Source organism: Drosophila elegans, unplaced genomic scaffold (genome assembly GCF_018152505.1).
Source record: "Drosophila elegans isolate 14027-0461.03 unplaced genomic scaffold, ASM1815250v1 contig_149, whole genome shotgun sequence".
In the NCBI taxonomy this organism is placed as follows: domain Eukaryota; kingdom Metazoa; phylum Arthropoda; class Insecta; order Diptera; family Drosophilidae; genus Drosophila; species Drosophila elegans.
The window spans coordinates 294,457-314,138 of NW_024545513.1; the positions used below are offsets into that span (position 1 = coordinate 294,457).

The 19,682-nt window shown below is 48.6% G+C and overlaps 6 protein-coding genes across 7 annotated transcripts; 3 read left to right on the plus strand and 3 right to left on the minus strand.

Moving 5' to 3' along the window:
• The first annotated feature begins 324 nt into the window (after positions 1–324).
• Positions 325–3,457, plus strand: LOC108135924 (N-alpha-acetyltransferase 30A). The gene is made up of 3 exons (XM_017256867.2): positions 325–1,407; positions 1,469–1,714; positions 2,445–3,457. Exons 1-3 carry the CDS (start codon positions 730–732, stop codon positions 2,607–2,609), a joined length of 1,089 nt encoding a protein of 362 aa, XP_017112356.1. The 5' UTR covers positions 325–729; the 3' UTR covers positions 2,610–3,457.
• A 40-nt stretch (positions 3,458–3,497) lies between these two features.
• LOC108135923 (poly(A) RNA polymerase, mitochondrial) lies at positions 3,498–8,570 on the minus strand. The gene is made up of 3 exons (XM_017256866.2): positions 8,357–8,570; positions 7,430–8,300; positions 3,498–4,682 (listed from the first exon to the last, which is right to left on the minus strand). The coding sequence occupies exons 1-3, from the start codon at positions 8,454–8,456 to the stop codon at positions 3,809–3,811; spliced, it is 1,845 nt and encodes a 614-aa protein (XP_017112355.1). The 5' UTR covers positions 8,457–8,570; the 3' UTR covers positions 3,498–3,808.
• Positions 5,262–7,057, plus strand: LOC108135925 (tetraspanin-2A). Of its 2 annotated transcripts, none has more exons than XM_017256869.2 (2): positions 5,262–5,382; positions 6,204–7,057. In XM_017256869.2, exon 2 carries the CDS (start codon positions 6,215–6,217, stop codon positions 6,947–6,949), a length of 735 nt encoding a protein of 244 aa, XP_017112358.2. In that variant the 5' UTR covers positions 5,262–5,382; positions 6,204–6,214; the 3' UTR covers positions 6,950–7,057. The 2 variants fall into 2 exon arrangements, with proteins under 2 accessions (XP_017112358.2, XP_017112359.2); XM_017256870.2 differs by lacking the exon at positions 5,262–5,382 and adding an exon at positions 5,751–5,769.
• An 861-nt stretch (positions 8,571–9,431) lies between the features above and the next one.
• Positions 9,432–13,577, minus strand: LOC108135926 (solute carrier family 12 member 8). Its single transcript, XM_017256871.2, has 7 exons — positions 12,918–13,577; positions 12,307–12,851; positions 12,020–12,221; positions 11,721–11,955; positions 11,073–11,648; positions 10,834–11,012; positions 9,432–10,760 (listed from the first exon to the last, which is right to left on the minus strand). The coding sequence occupies exons 1-7, from the start codon at positions 13,151–13,153 to the stop codon at positions 10,601–10,603; spliced, it is 2,133 nt and encodes a 710-aa protein (XP_017112360.1). The 5' UTR covers positions 13,154–13,577; the 3' UTR covers positions 9,432–10,600.
• Positions 13,578–13,852: 275 nt separating this feature from the next.
• On the plus strand, positions 13,853–16,466 carry LOC108135927 (pre-rRNA-processing protein esf1). Its single transcript, XM_017256872.2, has one exon. It carries the CDS (start codon positions 13,941–13,943, stop codon positions 16,260–16,262), a length of 2,322 nt encoding a protein of 773 aa, XP_017112361.1. The 5' UTR covers positions 13,853–13,940; the 3' UTR covers positions 16,263–16,466.
• LOC108135928 (CBL-interacting protein kinase 25) lies at positions 16,462–17,834 on the minus strand. Its single transcript, XM_017256873.2, has one exon. The coding sequence runs from the start codon at positions 17,644–17,646 to the stop codon at positions 16,774–16,776; it is 873 nt and encodes a 290-aa protein (XP_017112362.1). The 5' UTR covers positions 17,647–17,834; the 3' UTR covers positions 16,462–16,773.
• Between the last annotated feature and the right edge of the window lie 1,848 nt (positions 17,835–19,682).

Here is a 19,682-nt window from a genome sequence, read left to right on the forward strand (position 1 = left end):
CTTAGAGGTATAAATATATAAAACTTCTGTTATTTTCATTAAGGAGCTTACAATATTTTAGTTACAATTCCAAGTCTAGAGATTCTCTATTTTAAAAAACCGTTAAAACAGTAGTAAAGTTTTTTACGAATGCAGGCACATCTTAGGAAAACTAAGGTTTCGGTTTTTTATTTATTTAAAATGAACATTAATAAATAGATATATATAATAAATGTTTATATGTTCAAAAAATTTGAATGGCTGTAACTTTTTTATTTTAAAATGGTATTAATGGTATATTTCCATTGCTACAACAGTATGTTTTTCAGCTTGGTGTCTGGTCACACTATTTTGGGGCCAGCTGTTCGCGCATGCATGTGTGTGGGTGAGGATTTATTCAAGATAAATGAAAATCGGCAGTTTCGGGGGATATACGATTTTACATAAGTTGGTCATGTCGGCACAAACATAGCACCACAGATCGAGATCGATCGGATTGGATCCACCTCGCCTCTCCCCGCATCTCCGAAAATCGGAAGAAAAATAAAGAAGAAGACGACTGTGTGTGAGTGTGTGAATGTTCATGCGTGTGTGTGTGTGTATGAAAAACCAGCAACTGAAAATATAACCAAAAATAAAACCCAGGCGCACAGTTGCAGGCGAGGATTCCCACTCCCGTTACCATTCCTCCAGGTGAAGCAGCCCGTGAGATCCCGAAGCTTTTGCGCATTTCCGGAGGTTTAGGCCAGGATGGCGGATGCCCAGGCAGCGGCGGCCGGAAAGAAAAAGTTCAAGAACAAGAAGAAGGCGACGGAAAAGAATACCAATCCCAATCCGAGTCCCAGTGGCCTAGTGACTGAGGCAGTCAGCAATGGACATGCCCAACCGGAGGTGGAGGAACTGAAGGGTCTGATCAAGCAGCTGCACCTTTGCAATGGCCATGGCCCCAAGGAGCAGGCTCCTTCTCCGTCATTGGAGGTGCCTAATGGCCATGCCCATTGCCACAGCAACAACAATCACATAAGGAGCACTAGCGGCAGCAACAACAACAGCAGCAGTCACAACAACAACAGCGTGGACAACAGCAACAACAACAGCAGCAGCAGCAAGCTGGGGGGAGAAGGTGCGGGTGCAGCAGATGCCCTCCATCTGGATCCAGAGGAGGAGGAGGAGGAAGAGAAGAAGCCCATAATAGCCACAAACAAAACCACTGCCAACACACAACCAACAACCACAGTAGTGGAAAAGGAAGTGCAAGTGGCGACGGGGAGTGGCAAAAGCCAGGACGGGGAGGAGGAGCCGGAGCCCCAGTCCTCCACCTCAGTGGAGGTCACGCCCACCATCACAGTAGAGCCCCAGCTGCCAGAACCTGCCATTTCAGCCGACGAGATCGTGTACAAGGAGTACGAGGCCGAGCACCAAATGCATGTGAGTAGTCAGGTCCAGCCACAGGCTATTTTAATTACTAATCCGCCGTGCACATTCGCAGGACATCATGCGACTGATTCAGGCGGAGCTGTCCGAGCCCTACTCGATATACACGTACCGTTACTTCATCTACAACTGGCCAAAACTCTGCTTCCTCGCCTCGCACGATAATCAGTACGTGGGCGCCATCGTGTGCAAGCTGGACATGCACATGAACGTGCGGCGCGGCTACATCGCCATGCTGGCCGTGCGGAAGGAGTATCGCAAGCTGAAGATCGGCACCACACTGGTCAGCAAGGCCATAGAGGTACGTTGGCTGATGGAAAATGTCCTCCTGGGGTAAAAGTGGTGGAAAGTGGTTAACACTGCTCACTTTGGTGAACAAGATCAGTTGCACAAACTCACTCAATTTGCACCCTCACTTATTTAGTTTTTGCTGCTCACTTATTTAGTTGCTCACTTACTTATGTAGTTACTCACTTGTAGTGGTTTAGTTGCTCAGTTGTTACATTGCTTTGTTGTTTAGTTGCTCACAAGTTAACGGAATAAAAGTAGATGGTATAAAACAATTAGGCAAAAATAAAAAACCAAAGAAGCGAGTAAAGAACTAGTGATCAAGAGAAGGAAGCGAACAAAAAATAACTGAACAAGTGAGCAACTGAACAAAGGAGCAATAGTTGAGAACAAGTTTAGACTACTCACGAAAGTGAATACCTCTTTTTTGTTCACTCATTTACAAGAAAACCAATTTTAGTAGAAAGTATTGAAGAGCACATACATATAAGCACTGAATTCAATTAATTATCGAGTAAATTTTCACTACAATTCAACGTTACTGATAATGAATAATGAGCTAAAAGCTTAGGTTTACATTTTACGAAATTTTACAAATATTTAAGATGCTGACGCTTAAAGAATAATAACTATAACCTCGAAGGTATACTTTTGGGCAAACACCACAAGCAATGGGATATAGAACCGCTTCTTCTACATATTAGCAATATTATAATACCAATTTGAATTTACCCTCTTTGCAGGCCATGCTGGCGGACAATGCCGATGAGGTGGTTCTGGAGACGGAGATGCGAAACGAACCGGCTTTGCGACTTTACGAGAACTTGGGCTTTGTGCGTGATAAGCGGCTGTTCCGCTACTATCTCAATGGAGTGGACGCGCTGCGGCTGAAGCTCTGGTTCAGATGAGTGGATCCGGCGGCTGCCGTTGAAATTGTTGTCTAAGTAGCCGCCGAACATGTCGAGCTCCGCACTGCACTGCGGAGGAGCAGGGCGCATCCCCGCTGGCAGCTTGTTTCGGCGCCCTCTTTTTGTACCTATTAACTAGGAAGCATCGTAGCATCAGTTTTTCCCCGCCTCAGCTCACCCCACCCCCTTGTCTCTCTTTCATTGTAAATTATTTTATTATGTAGCAGCAGCAGCAGCAAAACCAACACCGGCAAAAGCCGATTAGAGCCGATCAGTTTAGCAGGAGCAGAAACAGCACACAACGGACCCAAAATTTAATTAATTTTACAGAAGGAAATTTTGTATGCAATACGTGATTTACATGCATAAAATTAAACATTAAAATCGTAAGCGAGCATTAGTTATGTACATTAAACAATCTTCAAAAATCAATCTAGCGAATAGACAACAACAACATGCGCAGCACACGCTCATTGACACACATTTACAAAGCTATAAACATAGAATCAAATTTTGTAAAAAGATTGATCAAAAGCGAGGATCACGCAAACGGAATCGTACGAATTACACAAATAATGTATATCAAAACAAACACAATTGGAACAAAGAGCAAAGAACAGAAACACACTCGCGTTATAAACATAGATCTATCTGCATAGGATAAATAGCGGCCCGTGCGCATAAATCAATTAGCCATCTTGTCTTTTATAACTTCTCTGTGCTCTCCAGTGTTGTTATTGCCTGAGATCAGGACACAAGTACAGATACATATAGCGATAAGGATGATGATGTGGTGAATCCCGAGTAACATTGAAAGAATGCAATAAAATCTTCAACAATTTAGAAAAGGGTTTTGTTTTCTTGGAAATTTGTGTCTTGCCCTTAGTATTTGTTCTGTAATTTGTTTTATTAAGGGAATTATTATTATTTTTTTTCAGAAAATCAAATACCTGTTACTCTCTTATACTCTTTTTGACTTTTCTCAAACTAATGCTTACAAATCTCTTACTGGCTTGATAATTTGGTGTCATTCGTCATACAAAAATCGATTTAAATACTCAACATTGGCGCGATTCTAGACTTAAGCTTACTTAACAACAGAAGGTTTGACAGTATGAACAACATTCAGTTAGGCCAACTGGATGTGGAGTTGTGGTTAATTCTACGTATGTACACGAGCAGTGCCAGTTTCAGAAGCATCACCTGCTGCTCCGCCGATTCTTGGGACTGTTCGTCGAAGCAGAGCTCGCTGATCCCCGGAGCTGCTTCAGTTCGGAGCGGGTGGCTGCCTTGATGCTTTGCACCTGTTGCCGCACAGAGCCGTTCTTGTAGGTGATTGCTGACGTGGACATTGGACCCGCCGCCTCCTTCTCCTCGAACAGATCGCTGACCTCCACCATGCGCGGCTTGAAGAACATGTTCGGCCGGATGACTGCCTTCTCGGGGTGCTTGAACAGGTTCAGCAGGCCCCAGGAGAGCTCCTGGCGTTCGCCTTCGCCCTCCGGAAGCGAGGCGCTCTCCACCTCCGATTCTAGAACCCAGGCAGCATTCCGCACCTCAATGCGCAGCCGCTCGCACTCCTCCAGGCTCACATTCTTGCTCACGTTGAGCTGCTGCTCCAGCGGATTCACAATGTACATGGCTGAGTGGTCCGGCTTGGACAGACCCCTGCCCTCGTTCAGCGAGATGGCCCGGTTGTGGAAGTCGAACTGCGAGTAGAACTCGAAGAACTGAAGCAGCAGATCGCTCAACGAGCTTTGGTTGCGACTCTTGAAGCCCACTCGCTCCATGTCCCGGGCGAAGGTGCAGCTGATCCCGTCCTCGGTCACTCGCGAGTCCCCCGGCTCCGCCGCCTTCGCTAGCGCTCCAATGGTGGGTAAGATGGGGTGGCGCAGCTGCTGCAGGAAGAACATGACCAGGCAGGTCAGCGAGAAGTTGCTGATCCAGCGACCGGGGGAGGGATTTGTTAGGCCGCTGGTCTGCGCCCAGCGCCGGATGCTAAACGTCAGCGGACGCACGCGCGGATCCATTTCGCCGAACATGTACAGCAGCTCCGACATGTAGAAACCAGTGCTGGAAGAGGGATTCCGTTTTTAAGCCATAAGGTGTTACTAAATTGCAATGAAGGCAAACTGGTGAAAACCGGGCATTATTATTAGTTCACAAACGAAACGGATTAGTTCCAATATAGCTTTGTATCTTAGGCCATAAACACTTTGTCAGTATTTCAATACAAGATAGTGGAGACCATGTTATGGATTTTGAAATACGAACAACGAATGTTTTATACGCAAACAACAAAATGCAGTCTTTGTTTGGAAAAGGATATCAATTAAAATATTAAGGTATTTGTGAATCTAAAGTGGGTGGGGCCACTGTTATTGAGCAAATCTAGGGTGTGGAGGCCGGAGAACTCGCCGGATGTAAGTGCAGCGGGGAGCTTATCAGGGGTGAATCATGGCCATTGGCACGCCAGGAAAGTCTAGCCCGCGGGAGAGTACTGATTCACCTGCTCCGACGCGAGAGCGCAATGGTATTTACACGGCATTTGGCAATCGCCACCTGCCACTATCTAATCTTATCGAGCTGGCGAAGCTTTCTTATCTAAGGCCGCTCTCACTGCTCGACTGTACGCCCCAACGCACTGGATGTTGTCATCACCACGTATCTGGTCAAAACTATTTTAACGAACGAACCTAACAGATCTCTGTTCTGGTCCCGCTACTGAGCAACCTATTTTTCTGCTGACCCCCGAAAATCGACAAAAACAAGGGTAATCCTAGTGAATGTGTATAGAAATTCAAAGTGATACATACAAAATTTAAGGAGAACCTCTATTTTTTTAAAGTGCTGTCCAAAAAGTGTTGCAATTTGGTTCGAAAACCATAAACAGAATATATTTTCCAATTTGAAAGGGTTTATAAGTCCTCTTTCAATTCATAAATGCATTTAAGAGTTTTCCAAGTGTTCCGTAAATCAAGCCTTTTCCCCTTTTCTCGGATTGTTGGGTGTTGCAATTGTTCGTATTAATCATATAGTGCGTGGCTGATAACGCTATTTGCTAAACACTGTTCCGATAGGGCCAACAGTGATACCAAGAGAGGCACCATAAATGCCATCCAACATCGTGATTAATAAACGCGACCATTTCGAGCTTTTGGTATGTGACTCAAGGCAGGAGTCATGAAAAGTTAATAAAGGATATATATAATGTATAGTGCATTGCTGGGCTCACTCTGTAATCACCTCCACCCTTGCTTAGTTTACTTTCATTCGCGTTAACGGATATAATCGTCTTGGCTCAAACTCTGCCATAATCCATTCAATTATGTACTTTTATCAGAAAGTTATTAATGAAGAGTTTTCAAGATTCATTCGACTCCAACAGTTTTTGTTCGTTATAAGGAGTCCTTTGTTAGGAAATCCCACTGAATGGGAAATATCGTGGAGATTCCTATCTTTATACACTGTTTTATCGGTAGAATCATTTGACCATAACAGGTTTGGTAGGGAATCCGTGTGTATCTTTAAGTTAAAACTCCATAAAATGGGAAATTATCCCTTAATGACCATTCTTCTTCTGTATTTATTCAGCTTCCTGAACCATGGGTATCGGCTATGGCGCCTCAAACGAACAGCTGGAGAAGCAGATCGGCTGCGTGAAGTACACGCTTTTCTGCTTCAACATCGTGGCATGGATGATAGCGACGGCGCTGTTTGCCCTGACGGTCTGGCTGAGGGCTGAGCCCGGCTTCAACGACTGGCTGCGCATCCTGGAGGCGCAGTCCTTCTACATCGGCGTCTACGTCCTCATCGGCATCAGCATCGTGATGATGGCGGTCAGCTTCCTCGGCTGCCTGAGTGCGCTGATGGAGAACACCCTGGCGCTGTTCGTGTTCGTGGGCACCCAGGTGTTCGGGTTTATTGCCACGGTGGCCGGATCGGCGGTCCTCATGCAGTTCAGCACCATACACTCCAGCCTGCAGCCGCTGCTGAATGTGTCGCTGCGCGGCTTTGTGGCCACCTCCGAGTACACCTACTCCAACTACGTGCTGACCATGATCCAGGAGAACATCGGCTGCTGCGGGGCCCCCGGGCCGTGGGACTACCTCGACCTGCGCCAGCCGCTGCCGAGCTCCTGCCGCGACACCGTCAGCGGCAACGCCTTCTTCAACGGCTGCGTGGACGAGCTGACCTGGTTCTTTGAGGGCAAGGCCAGCTGGATAGTGGCCCTGGCCATGACTCTTGGCCTGCTCAACGTTATCTGCGCCGTGATGAGCTTCGTCCTCGTGCAGGCGGTCAAGAAGGAGGATGAACAGGCCAAAAACTACCGCCGCTGAAAATGCCCAGCCTAGTTAACTTAGTTAGTAGCGACAATCGACCCTGCGATAGATCTAAGAATTCATACCCAGTTCGAACAATAAGTACAATAAAGATTGCGACCCCTACACGGAAATGATTTTTGTGGGGATGGGGAAGTCGTATAGAGATTGGAAACGAAAAAGAAACGCTACAGTCAAATGACCCGACTATTGGATACACGTTGCTTAGCTTACAAAATTCAAAATAAATATGCCCCCAGAAAACAATTGGGTCTAAGGTGGCGCCATTGGCCTCTACCATGTCTCAGCGTGCCATGACAGACTTTTGCGATTTGCAAGGAAAGGGGAGGGCGTGACCAGAATAGATTCCGAGATTTTGTCGGAAACGCTACCTTCTACCTATTACCTATTTCAACGACTACAACATACCTTTTTACTATATGAGTAGCGGGTGTAAACATTTTGTTTCACAACGGTCAGACGGGAATAAGTACTCACAGGTTGCTCATGGACAGGTCCACCTCCAGGTCCAGGTGCTCGTGTCGGTACTTGATTATGGGCACCCTTGCCTGCAGGATGCGGCGCACATGGCAAACGCCCGGCAGGAACAGGTGCAGCATGTCTCCGAAGCACTCCATGTGTCGCTGGGTCTGCGAGCGACCGTTGCTCAGGTTCTCCTTGGTGTGGTAGACCAGCCGAGAGGGCTCCGCCGACGCCTCCAGCGGGCTCCTGGCCCCCATGTCGTTGTCGAAGCGCAGGATGAGGTCCAGGTCGCAGCCCATGCGGCCAAATCCGTTAACGGAGGAGCCAAAGGGCTGAGCCTGGGCGGCGGGGAACATGCCGGCAATGGCCAGCTGCACCTGCAGGGCGGCCAGGAAACGCATGCGGATGCCCAGCTCGTTCAGCCGTGTGTGCTCGTGCAGGAGCTGCACCTGCTCCTCGATGCCCGGCGCACTGCGCATAATGGCCAACAGATGGGCTTGCTCCATTTGCCGGGTGCCGTCGAGGGAGAGCAGGTTGGGCGGGGTCAGCTGGAGGTTGGGAGCCAACTTGGGGCCACGTCGTCCTCCTGCGGCCGCAGCGCGAAACCAAAGGAAGGGTGATCGCACGGGCACTCCGGCCAGCTCGCCGTTGCTCACCCCGGCATCAATTGCCGCCGCCGCCTCGTCCGGAGCTGCGTATTCTAGCAGGACGTAGTGCAGGGCCTCGTCCTGGCGGACACAGTAGTGGTGGGCAGCCAGGATCGAGCCGAAGCGGCTGCAGTAGTTATACAACTCCGCGTACGACTTCTCGGAGCTCACCTGAACCACAATGCTGCGCCGGGCCTGCCGCTGGTGGTGGCCAATGAACTCCTCGTAATTGGACCTTCCTGGGGGCAGATAAGTGCATTTGAAACAGCAGGAATCTCCACCAGGTTCGACTCACCTGCATTCCGGCTGGGAGACGACGCCTCCGGAGCGCTGTATTTTACGCAATATGTGCGCCAAAGGCTCAGCTGCTTGGTGCGTCGCACAAGGCTGTTCATGGCGGGTGGGGGGAGGTGGCCGGTCAAGTCCTGGACACCCACTTCGTGTGGCTAAAATCTGGAACTTAACCGAATCTTTGTGGACTCCAGTTTTGAGGTTATACTGTGCCGGTTATCGACCACAAACAACGGTTATGCAGCCCTCAAAACCTATCGATAGATCCGCCTTGGCGCCACATTTAAATTGCAACCGAAAACATTACTGATTTTCAAACTTTTGCATTGGTTATTTATGCTAGTTTTCTGTGAGATTAAAAAGGCTACCTAGTCGAACTGAGGGCTCCACATTTAAGGTTAGGTTGAGCCAGTTATCTGCCTTCGAAACCTATCGATTGCTCCCCTTTGGCGCCTAATTTGAATTGCAACCATTCATCATTCGTGATTTATCAAACTTTTTATTCCACGTTTCAGTTATTTTATTTTTACTGTTACTATATGCTGGTTTTTCGTGGGATGCACATTTGCCATATAATAAGGATTAATTAGGCAAAACACGTAAAAAAAGAGCATACGATCGCGTATATTTTCTAAATATACATAATCTCATTCTGCTCCCGGGTCGGTTACATTTAATCAACATGTTGTGTATATATCGGATATATGTGTGTGATATATATACATTTATTGGGTGTATATTAAAGTGGGCCGATTAAGGGGCTGTAAAATCGTACGATATAGTCCTTTCTAAACAATATTGGAAAATAAACTGTAGGCTTAAAATAAGAAACACACAGAAAAATAACAAAATTTGGAGTCCCAATATTTTTTGTTAAAAAGGCTAAAAGGCTATTCAGAATATTATTTTTCTAAAAATTAGATTTATATTTTAAATCTTTCTTTCCGTTTTGCTTAATATCTGCCAATTCCCGGGTTTCAGACCATAAATTTCTTCGCCGATATTGCTTAGAAGACCATTAAGATTATGCTTCTCCTACGATTTTTTATTTTGTATGGGTTCATTAAACAGACCCACTCTAGTGTTTATAGAGTGCGTTTATTGGATATATCTGCAGAATGCTTATGGCGAGTGAGTACGCGGATTACGGGATTATATTATGAATTTAGTCTGTTATTGTTATTGTTCATCGAGATGCTTATACAGGGTACAGCTTAGGTTAGGAGTTGTGTTAGGCTTGTTTTTTGGGTTCTGTAACATTTTCATTGTGCTTTTTTGTGTTCGTCTTAAATGCAATGGCGCCAAATAATCGAGTTTGATTTCTGGTTTCGATTATTGGTTCACTTATTATCTCAGTATCACATATGTCTCCTTAAAATGTGTTTTGTGTGCGGAAACACCAGAAACATATCCATTTAGCAACATTTTATATGATCTCGATCAAGAAGAAATCGGTTTTAAAGAACTACGCGAGCAAGGATCACATCGAACGTATGCGAAACTTAAGATTACAATTAAATAGTTGTGTGCGGTGTTGGGAGTGGGTGTGCTGCGAGGGAGTGGGTGGGCTGGTGTTAAATACCGGACTGAACAACTGCGGTCAAAATAAAAGCCTGACAACTTTAACTTTGTAAAGCTCTAATAATTCACATTTTTTTGTTTAATCATATTCCCTGTTTCTTCCCACTTTTCTACCTTTCTTAAAAAAGAACAAAATTAAAATTGATTAATTTCCAAAACTGAATAGCTGTCAAAACCCATATCTATCAAGACAGTCTAATAAAATTTTCTGATCTTATATATAACGTTCTCAATTTGTATAAAAACTCAACCATATTAAAGATGCACTAGTGGAAAAATCCTGATAAAATGCCTCACACAGACTCTTAACTGTTTAAAACAAGCAATAACTATATAAAGGGGAACTTGAATTGCTCCTATTGCGACCGCAGCTGTCGCTATTCCTAGCAATACATTAAACACGTTGTTACAGACACACAAACATATATAGCGAATAAATATGTAGAGTATAGGGCTTAGTTTAGTTTGGTTGCTTTGCTGGCTTCACTTTTCACATCACTTCACTCTAGATTAGTTAAGCTTAGTACTGTTTAGCGTAAAAGAAATGCAGTCGACTATTGCTTTCCACAGCCACGTCCCCTGCTCTATCCGCTCTATGCTCTAACCACCCATCCAGATCCCAGATCCCAGATGCCCAGATGCCCAGATCCCAGATGCCCAGTGGGGTCTAGATGTCATCGATGAGGCGACCCTCGATGACGGACGAGTGATGGTAGTTGGGCCGCGGGCGGAAGTCCTCGTTCTGCTCGTTGAGCTGCGTGGGCGAGAGATCCACACCAGGGCACGATGGAGTAACCACGATCTGTTCGTACTCATTTATTCGTTTGCTGTGCACCAAAAAGAGGGAGACCGCATTCAAATGGGCACTCAGTGTTGGTCAGTGTGGCAGTCGAAACTTACCCGAAGCATCGGAAAATTACGCTTTTTAGCCAGGCGAAGAAGTTAAACTCCGCAGTGAGACCTGGCTTCACAGCCGGGTTGGCCGTGCCCACATAGAACCACACAACGAACACCACTAGGAAGCAGGTGAGGGCATAGTACCAGTTCACCAGCAACATAACCAGCAGCTTAGTGAAAGCCTACAAGGAAAAAAGCAGATATGGACAAATAAGCAAGCTTAATGCCTGTTGCAAACTCACGCCAAGCAGCGAGGCCCACCGGTTGCAGTAGCCGGAGTACCAGTTTTTCGTCTTGGAGTGGATGGGCGGGCGGATGGGCGCGATCGGTTCGGCCTCGTTATCCTGCTCCTGCTCCTGCTCGCTGCCGCCCTGCCCGGCTGCCTGCTCCACGGACAGTGTGGTGTCCGCCTCGGAATTCAAAACCTGCGCCTGGTGCGAGGTGCTGGGCCCCTCGTTGTTGAACTGCAGAGGCTCCGTCTGGTGCAGCGGTGAGTTCTGCGGACTCTGCAGGTTCTTGTGGCGCACCCGATCCGGAAAAAGCAGGTCCAGGTCGTTGCCAGTGTCCGAAACACTGCCGTAGCGACGCGTCTCGTAGCTGGGACTCGAGGCCTGGATGCGGAAACGCTCCTCGCGCTGCTCCTGGATGTCGAAGGTCTGGGCCAGGGCAAAGTAGGCGTAGTCGATGCAGGCATACGTCAACAGGAAGGGCATGGTCACGATGGGCGCTAGAAAGTTGATGTCGCCCACGATAATGAAGGTGACCGTGACCAAGGCCACGATGGCCATGGCGTATAAAGGCACTTTGTTGGGACCACGCTGAAAGGGGAGGGAAAAGGAATCAGCTTGTATTCCTGTTTATTTTTCCAATTAATAGCTAAAGCTACTTACACCCTTTCCCAGGATATCGATACCCGGAATGACGCTTTCCTTGGCAATGCTCTGTAGGACGCGTGGGGTGCCGTACATGGCGCCTAGGCAGGACGACATACTAGACACGTAGATTCCCGCCAAGAGCAGAAAATGAGCGGCCGACACTTTGACGGAGATCATGTAGTCCGTGTACAGGATGTCCCGCTGGCAGGTGGCTCCCAAAAACAGCACGAACACCAGGTACAGAAACGTGCTGCAATGTAATGAGACCTCGTTAGGCACAACCAAGGGATTGCTTTGGGCTGAGAAAGTCTTACGAGGTGCCAAAGGCGGCCAGGGTGCCGTTGGGAATGTCTGTGGAGGGGGCGCGCAGGTCGCCGCTCATATTGATGCCCGAGAGCACGCCGGTGACGGTGGGGAAGAAGACGCCGAACACCCGGAACCAGGAGTAGCCATCGTCATACTTCGGCCACAGGTTCTCTACAAAGTTTCCGCTCACCCAGCCGTTAAAGCCCTCGCCTGCAAAGGAAAATGAAATGGTAGTTCATTATGAAACGTGTGATTCTAACGATATCTGTCTACTAGGCGAAAACACAACACTTACTCTCCTCGCTGGTGAAGCTGCCCACCATGAAGTCCAGCGCTGAGATAAGCAGTATCATGAGCAGGATGAACTGCAGCTTAATGACCCACTTGACGCCGGCCACGTTGATGCAGCCCAGCAGGAGCACAGCCGCAGTGGCGAAGCCACGGATGGCCCACTTGTTTCCCTCGAGCCCCACGAGTCCGGCCATCGATTCGCCGAATCCCATTACGTTGAGGGCGCATCCCACCGCCTGGCCGAAGCAGTAGAGCAGTCCCAGGGCGCCACCGAAGCGGGAGCCCAGGGTGTGGGCTATGAGGAAGTACACCCCGCCACTCTCCACGCGGCACCTTTCGCAGATCCCGATGGCCGACAGCACGCTGACCAGGGCGATGACCACTGTGCAGAAGATTATCAGCACGGCGTTGAGGATGCCTGCCTGTGCCACGATCCATCCGGATCGTAGGAACACGATCACGCCGAACACGTTAATCAGGCAGGAGGTGAACACTCCGTCCCACGTGCCAAAGAGCACGGGCTGCGAGATGAAGAAGTTGGAGCGCCACCTGTTGAGGATTCGACTTCAGATTCGGATCCTGACCAGAAGGGAATTCTCGATGAGATTTACTCACCAGGGCTTGTCACCCTGCTCGCCCGCAAAGATCTCATTGGCTCCGGATGCATGGTGGCCACCAGCCGCGTACGTATACTCGTTGCCCAGGTCCACGAATCCGCCAGTGTTGTTGTTGGTCCGCTGGCGGAAGCTGGCCACCGTCACATCACCATCCTCGTCGCCTCCGAGTCCGAATCTCTGCCAGTCGACGGTGCGCCGGCCCCCGGTCCCGTTACCTTCCGAGCTATTACTCATCACCGGTCCGCTTTCCCCGTACCGCTCGTTGCTCCACTTATCGTTGTGGTTGTTGTTGCCGCTGAGGAGCGGTATATGCGCTGTGCTATTGTTGTTGCTGTTGCTACCGACGAGGCGGGTTATCTGGCCACTACACGGTCGTAATCGCGGCAATTAACTGATTGCTATTGGTTTATTTTCTTGGAGCTAAGTTTCCACTTCGGCACCCAAACATCCAAACCCAAGCACATCCACGCAGGCAGCCTGTGGAGTATCCCCTGGAGATCGGCCCACTTGGCTCACTGGCGGCTGAAGCGAGAAACGACGGGCATCGCCGTGGTCGCAGGTGGGTAACTTGGCTCGGTAAATGCGCAAAAAGTTAAATAAAAACACTCGCTTATTGGTAAACTACAAGAAGTCGTCATCGATGACTTTTCGATAGGCGATAGGCGGACTTAGCGATAAGCGATGGGTGTATTATCGCAGGGCTGGAGAAGGCCAAGAGCGCACTATTTTAAAAAATCCTAGTTTTATTACATTACAAATTACATGGATCCTTAAATATTAATCGTGATCGGCGGTTGAGACTTTTCGGAAGTACAGCACAATGGGTCGCAGTCTTCAGGCTCATTTATAAAAGCAATTTAGTTTAAAATCTTTTTTTTGTGATCTGGCAAAAACATCGACAGTCGCAATAAAACATCGATGTTTCTAATGAATCGATGTAGTACCACCTCTAACAACCCTCCCGAGCACCGCACGTGTTGACATTAAGCTCTTTGTTGCATCGCTGTAAATTGCCTTCGAAATGGCCAAAACGAAGGAGAAGTCCGGAAAAGTGGCCAAGAAGGCGGCGGGAAAGGGGGCGGGCCAGGTCGCGAAGGAAACCGCGACCGATCCAGAGAGCGGAATCTGGCGGGATGCACGTTTCCAGCACCTGCTGGCCGATCCACGGTTCCGCGGTGTTCCCAAGGTGCAGCGCAAGGTGAAGATCGACAAGCGCTTCCAGGGCATGTTCACGGACGACAAGTTCAAGGTGAAGTACACTGTGGACAAGTACGGCCGCCCGGTGAACAAGAGCAATTCCGAGGACCTGAGGAAGTTCTACGAGCTGGACGATAATGAAAGCGACAGCGATGAGGAGCAGGCAAAAGAGGTGGCCAAAACGAAGGATGCTGACTCGGATGTGGAGGCGGAGCAGCAGGAACAGCGGGCCGAGGAGCTGGCCATCGCCAACTTGGAGGAGCAGGGCAACGATGATCTGGACAGTGATGGTCTCGAGGTGCCCCAAAACCTGCGCGAGCGACTGACCAACCCGGACGTAGACTACGCCCGCGGAGAAGGCCGTCTGCTCACGGACTCCTCCTCCGAGGAGGACAGTGAGGGCGAGGACGGTGAGCAGGAGGGGCCGGAACTGCAGATAGACCACGTGTGGGGTGAGCTGGACAACGATGCCGGCAGCACCGAGGAGAGCTCCCGCCGCCTGGCTGTCTGCAACATGGACTGGGACCGCATACGAGCCGAGGACTTGATGGTCATGCTGAGCTCCTTCCTGCCGCCCGGCGGCAGCATCCTCAGCGTGAAGATCTACCCCTCGGAGTTCGGCAAGGCACGCATGGCCGAGGAGGAGGTCCACGGCCCCAAGGAGCTGGTGGAGCGGAAAGAGATGGAGCCGGAGGACGACCCCGACGCTGACGAAGAGCTGGTCCGCCAGCAGGACAGCGATGCGGAGGAGGGCGAGGACTACCACATGGAGAAGCTGCGCCAGTACCAGCTGAATCGTCTGCGCTACTACTACGCCGTTGTAGAGTGCGACACCATATCTACGGCCGACAAAGTGTACCAGGAGTGCGACGGCATCGAGTACGAGAGTTCCGCCACCCGCGTGGACCTGCGCTTCATCCCGGACGACACCTCGTTCGAGGAGGACACGCCCTCGGACGAATGCCACGAGCTTCCGGACGCCAGCAGCTATAAGCCGCGCCAGTTCACCACCACGGCGCTGCAGCAGGCCAAGGTGGATCTTACCTGGGACGAAACGGCGCTGGACAGGCGAGAGCTGGGCGACAAGCTCTCCAGCGGTCAGGTGGACAAGCTCACGGACAAGGAGTTGCGCCAGATAGTGGCATACAGCAGTGAGGAGGACTCCGAGGAGGAGCAGCCACCGGCAGAGCAGCCAGCTCAACGGGAATTGGAGCTGCCAGAGGAGTCGAAAAAGGAAAAGCCCAAGAAGCCCTCGAAGCAGGAGCGCATTGCCACCTACAAGAACCTGCTGGCCGACATCCTGGAGCAGGAAAAGCAGGCCAAGGAGCAAAAGTACGAAATGGAAATGACCTGGAACGTGGAGCCGCAGCAGGAAGATGAGCAGCAAGTGCCGAAGACCCAGGCCGACCTCACGCCCATTGAGAAGGTTTTGCAGAAGCGCAACGAGAAGAACAGGCAGCGCAAGGAGCAGCGTCGCCAGCGTCAGATCGAGGCCAGAGGTGGAGATGCCGACGACGACAGTGATGCCTCCATGGTGCCCGATGGCATTGATCTTAACGATGCCTACTTCGCCGAGGAGTTCGCCAATGGGGACTATGCTCTGCCCAAGACGAAGCAGGACAAGAAGAAAAAGCAAAAGCGGGAAAAGGTCAATGGCGAGGAGAACGCCGAGGCGCAGCAGCAGGAGAAGGAGTTGGAACTCCTGCTGGACGATGGCGACGGACGCGACGAAAAGCAGCACTTCAGCTTGTCCAAGATCCTAAAGGAGGAGCAGGCGGTGGGCGGTTCGAAGCGAAAGCGGCGTCAGCAGTTGAAGAAATCAAAGAACAAGCCGCAGGAGTCCGAAAAGCCGGACGACGACTTCCAGGTGGACCTGAACGATACGCGGTTTGGGGCCGTCTACAAGTCACACGAGTTCAACATCGATCCCACCCACTCTCACTACAAGGCCACCAAGGGCATGCAGCAGATCATTGGCGAGAAGCTGAAGCGCAGGCAGGAGCAAGTCGAGGGCGGCGTCCGCGGGGATGAGGTGGGGATGGGGGTGGCCCCCAAGCGAAGCAAGCAGCAGCTGGAGCAGAACGCCCTTGTCAAGAGCCTCAAGCGAAAGATTCAGCAGCAGCAGCAGCGGGGTCAGAAGCATTAGTGTTCTATAGTTTAAAGACCATAAATTATTAAAGGATGAGTTTATAACGAATTGCTGCGGCTCATTTGGTTAGAGCGAAGACAAAAGGATTCTGCAGCAGATGCCTTAAGCCTGAAGGTTGGTCATCACACACCAATTGCTTACTCTATAATTTTATAAAGTTAAGAAACCCTTTAGTAGAAACATAAACACCCACAAATCACAGTTCACATATTTTTTTATTGCTTAATCTATCCTAGGCTTAAAAGTACAAAAATGACATTTTCGAGGTTGAATTTGAAGTTGGAGACAGAGACCAGAAAATAAAGGATATGTTATTGACATTTAGTCATGCAGCAGATGCATATTGGTCCTCGTATATCTGTATTATTGCTTATTATATAATTGCTAAATTTGGGAAATCCTTTAGTAGGAACACAGTTTATTGCTTAATCTAGCTAGTTTTATAAGTACTATGATGATGTTTTCAAGGTTTCCCGTGCAGCTCTGGAGGATCACAGTCTTCTCTCCGCTAGTAGCTGTAGTTGAAGTAGTGCTTGTACAGCGCCGCCGTGACCCTGGCGTCCACAAGAAAAAGATCCGGCACACAGATGCGGGACTCCTGCTCGTATACGATCATGAGCTCGCAGAGGTTTGCCCACACGGGGTCGTGGAGTCTCCGGATGAGCATGCAGTCGAGCCGGGGACGGACCAGCGCCTGGATTACAGCGTGCAACTGGGCCAGAGTGGCCTTTTGGTCCAGCAGGGCGGCAAAGGGGCTGCGCCCGAGACACAGCTCGTAGAGGACCAGCCCCAGCGACCACACGTCCGACTTGAAGTCCACCTTGCCCTGGCTGGACATCGCCTCTGGGGCCATGTACATGGGCGTGCCCAGGCCCGCCTGCAGCTGAGTGCTGGGCGCATGCACGTTGGATATTCCAAAGTCGGCGATTTTGACGTGGTCGCTGGCGTCGAGCAGCATGTTCTCCGGCTTCACGTCCCGGTGGATGACGCAGCGGATGTGCAGGTACTCCAGGCCCACGACCATGTCGCGGAAGTAGCGCAACAGCCGCTCCGGATGGAGGCCTCCCGTTCCCGGCAGCTGCCGGATAACCTCCCTAAGGGTGCCGTTGGGCACGTACTCCATCACTATGTTAACCGTGCCCGCGTGGCTGAAGGAGCGCAGGAATTCGACGATGTGCGGGTGGCGCAGCTGCGAGATGATGTACACCTCCTCTTTGATGAGTCCCAGCTCGGTTTTGGGGTTCCGGACGATGATCCGCTTGACACACACCCTCCGGTCCGGCTGACCGCGCCCCTCGTGCTGATAGCAGAGGAACACCCGACCGAAGGTTCCCTGGCCCAGTATGCGAACCGCCTTCAGCTTGGAGTCGCCCAGTTCCATGTCGAGTGTCTTTGGAGTGTCTTCTGGAGGTTGTTTTACGGAGGATTCCAGAATGCCTTCTGCTTACCGTTAAATCTGCGCACGCGCGCCATGTATCGATTGGACATAGAGCTAGAGATGCCAGCTACGCAGCGAAAAAAACCGTTAAGCTCGACAACTAATATAAAATAAATAAAAAAATATTACAAATGTAAGTAAACGCACAAAATTTGACAAATTTGGATTAGATGTTTTTTAAAGTTTTAAAGCCAAAAACCTTTGAAATTTATTGGCTTATTAGCAGAATAGCCATTTATTGCATTCCCGACTTTAAGAATCAAAAAGAATAAAGGGCTGTATGTCACTCAAATGTAAATGTAATTTAAATAATTTATTTGAATTGCAAAAACTATTTTATAAATTTAAGCAAATTATTAGGCGGATTAGGCATTTATCGCTTTCACGTAGAATAAAAGGTAATGAATTACTTACTTTTGGGTTATACCTATAATGGTTGTAAATGTAATGTAAAAACTATTTATTTTATTTTATTTTTGGGTAAGTTGTTTCTTAATTTACAGTGGTCACCCAAAACTGCCGTTTTTTAGCCCATGACTTCAGAATTTTTTTTTGCGTATTTTTTTAATTGTAGCAAACTTTAGACAACAAAATCTATATTTTTTTAGCCACTTAAAGCATTTTTATTGCCGTCGTTTTTATTGATATTCTCCAATTCGTACAAAATTGGGAGGACTGCCCAGAACCGATAAAAAGGTTAACTTACCCGATCGGTGATCGCTTGATCCTTGGACCGGTTGGCGCTTTTCCTTTTGATTTTTCACAAATGGGAGGAGAGCTCTTCCTGCCTATTTGGGTGTTATATAAGGCGATTTATCACCAGATCTATAATTAAAACTGCTTTCTGGTGGCTAGACAAAGCCACATGAGTCGTGTGCATGTCGGACATAAAATTTTTCGCAAACTGCCATGGTGGCGTTATGGCTGTTATGCAAATCGAGGGGCTGGGAAAGCAGTTTACTTTTACTTTTCAAATCGATTATATGTGCACAGAGCCATTTCGTGTGCGCCCAGAGCACACTAACCCAAAAAAAATCGGCTGCAGATTTGGTTCGCATTCGGAACGAAATGAATTTTTAGCCTTTTCGCGAGCTTCCCAGGTAAAGTCGTTCAACTGCCGCTGTTTAATGGTATTGTGCTGTGCTGCATTTTTATTGCTCATTTGATTCAAATAGGATCGAAATGTATGTGAAAAGCCGGCGGGCAATTATCGCTAAAAGTAAACGCACCTTTCTCCTACCACGCCCCTTCGAGGGGAACGCACTTGCAGTTTGCATCATAGAGATTGTGAAAATCCCTTCACTCCAACTCAATCCATCATTCATCATCGGCGGTTGGCCCATCAAGGGGGGTGACTTGGCTCAAAGGTTGCAACAGCCGGAACTTGGATAACCATATGATGGGCGGTTTCTTGAAGAAATTTCACCTTTAATCTCCCAGGGAATTATATGGGTCAGTGGAAATCTTGTCCAGATAATAATAACAGAAAACAATAATAATCGTGATAATTATCATAAATTACAAGAGTTTATTTAAATACTCGATCACAACTAGAGTTTATGCGATAACCAATTGTGACAACATTTCGATGGCATCGATTACACTTTCCTTCTCTTTGGTTTTTTTTATATGCTAGATATCTGTTTGTGCCATAAGATAATCATCATCAAAATGATCATATATCACAATAGTGTTTTAAAACTTCGCATAGTTAAAAAAAATGAGGAAGCCACCTTTGTCCATTGGTTTTCGGTCACAAATAGAATTCAAACGATAACCAAATGTGACAACATTTCGATGCCATCGATTACACTGGCCTTCTCTTAGGTTTTTCTTCTTTTTATTGTTTGTCTTTTAGCGCCTAATTGCCTTGCACTTGTATCGAATATTTGAGCGGCGACTGGTTTGTAGATGGGTGGTTGTTAACCCGTTGATTATTAACTGGTTTTTCCTGCGCAGGAAACTGGCCGCAACGGCAG